This window comes from Genypterus blacodes, unplaced genomic scaffold, assembly GCF_046128005.1.
Source record: "Genypterus blacodes isolate CSIRO-AG114 ecotype Tasmania unplaced genomic scaffold, CSIRO-AGI_Gbla_v1 ptg000156l_1, whole genome shotgun sequence".
NCBI classification, from domain to species: domain Eukaryota; kingdom Metazoa; phylum Chordata; class Actinopteri; order Ophidiiformes; family Ophidiidae; genus Genypterus; species Genypterus blacodes.
In genome coordinates, this window is record NW_027466957.1 from 1,205,147 (window position 1) to 1,207,404 (window position 2,258).

Below are 2,258 nucleotides of genomic sequence, written 5' to 3' on the forward strand. Positions count from 1 at the left end.
CACACACCATAGGACACTTTTATGTCACGGTGGAAAGACAATATTCATTTTGACTTTCGCCTTATATCCCAGGAAAGAATTGGCCCGGTGATCTGCAGCAGCTTCCTATGAGTGCAGGCACAGCCCCAAAAAAAGATTAATAAGATAGATTTCATTTTCTGGAGATAAGAAAACAACAAGAAGGGCACTCGTTGGAGCACATACCTCCACCAAGGCCCAAACAGAGACACATTTTGGAGGTGCTGCTTCAAAAACAACTTTAATCTTAACTGATTGTCCTCTTAATCGTCCGGCTAACATATCAAAGAATGCAAACCTCCTGTAATGGGCCAAACAGAATCGTGTGCAGTCATTAGAAGTCAGACCTCAGAAGTCACTTAACGTCTACATATTCTAGCTTTGTGATTAAGTGTGGGCCCACTGGGAGGCGTGTAGGCTCAGACGAATTTCAATCCCCCTTTGTGAAAGGCTGATTGTTGCAATCGGTAGCTTAAGTTCAGAGGGAGAAAAGTGAGGAAGGGGAACGGCAGCGGTAAGTCTGTCAGAGTGAGACGGGACGAGGAAACAGAGTCAACATGGCACCCAAAAATAACGGTAAGTAATTATTTGGTTGCGTTGTTTTGAAGTTGATGACTTCCAAGACCACTAATGAGACAGCGCTGCTTTTAAATGACAGAAGATGCAGTTCACTAACACTTGAGTTTGTTGCCTCATTATTCTCCTGTTTCATTGGCACTTTGTGGGCTCAATTGTATTTCGTCTGTAAATGTCTCTTTTTCCTGAAATCTTAAAGAATCTGCACTGTCACTGTAATTATAATTACGCTTTGTTTGTCACCTTCAATTCCCAGGTTTTATTTTGATGCCTGAGAGTTAAATTAGAAATGGAAAGGATATGAGTGTGTAAAAGATGTAACTGTTCATTTTCTTCTCATCACCGTGTTACGTGAGTGTATTGAGACCATTGTGAAGTCCTGCAGGAATTTGTTATTGCAAAATCAGGCAGATTAGTCTCACTGAGCTCTCTCTCTCTCTCATTCTCCCTCTCTCTCTCTTTCTTTCACTCTTTCTCTCTAACTTTCAGTTCAGTTCTCCATCAGGAAATACAGAGCGTCGGATGAGCATGCGGCCATGTCACTCTTCCAAACTGGGATTATTGAACACGTGTACCCGGCCTTCTTCAGAGCCATGAGCCACCCAGACCACCTCGGTGTCACCCTGGGCATTTGCATGGCCGGCTATGTGCTGGGAGGGAGCTCCTACTTCCAGGCTTTACTCTTTGGCAGCGCCTGGGCCGGCCTCCTCTACTACTGCTGCCATGAGATATACCAAGGCTACATGGCGAGGAGGCTGAGCGCAGACATGGCTCAGATTCAAGCCAACTACCTGGATAACCCAGATAATGGATTCTGGGTGGCAGAGGCCGACGTCAACGGTCAAGTCAAGGTTATCGGGATAATGGCAGTGAGGGGAACGAGAGGAGAGGAAGACGGCGAGAGGCTGGGTGATTGGAATGGAGGAGAGATGGGTGGAGCTCCAGAGATCAACGCTGGAGGTTATGGCGAGTTGCTCCACATGGTTGTGTCGTTTCCATGGCGCCGCAGGACCCTGGGCACTGGGTTGGTGCAGAAGGCTTTGGATTTCTGCAAGGAGCGTGGCTACGCCCGCCTCATTCTGGACATCGGCTCGCCACAGACGGCAGCCATTTCCCTGTACCAGAAGTCAGGCTTTGTCCAAACTGCGTCTCACAGCAACACACATGCCAACCCGTGGGTCTCCAAACTGGCAAGAATAAATGTAATGCGAATGGAGAAGATTATTCAATGAAAAATGGGACTGCTTGCCTCTGCAATTCACCCTGAACACTGCATTAAGGACATTTCAGTTACATTGATGCTTCTTTTCTCATTTCATTTAAAGGTGTTTGTGTTGTGCCATTAACGGTCACTCATGTCTCCAACTGACTATTACTGAGTTGAAAACGACATTAAATTCCTTGTGTGTCCTTGTATCTGTGCCTGTGCTGATGTATTACATAAACACACACACCTCAGACTCAGACAGTCCACTGCAGAACAATAAGACCGTTTGTCAGGTTAATTTATCATCGGCATTACACAATATTATCAATATGCAAATTCAATTTTCTATTGTTCACCTATCCATGAAGGAATGTAGGAATAAGTGAAATTGAGTAATTTGGACATAGGAGATCTTTCTTTCATTAAGCCTCTTTGCTGAGAGAAGTTGAATCCCTCA

General features: G+C 45.2%; 1 protein-coding gene across 1 annotated transcript; it reads left to right on the plus strand.

Annotated features, from left to right (window-relative positions):
• The first annotated feature begins 575 nt into the window (after positions 1–575).
• LOC143012861 (putative N-acetyltransferase camello) lies at positions 576–1,826 on the plus strand. Its single transcript, XM_076166190.1, has 2 exons — positions 576–594; positions 1,084–1,826. The coding sequence occupies exons 1-2, from the start codon at positions 576–578 to the stop codon at positions 1,824–1,826; spliced, it is 762 nt and encodes a 253-aa protein (XP_076022305.1).
• Positions 1,827–2,258: the final 432 nt, after the last annotated feature.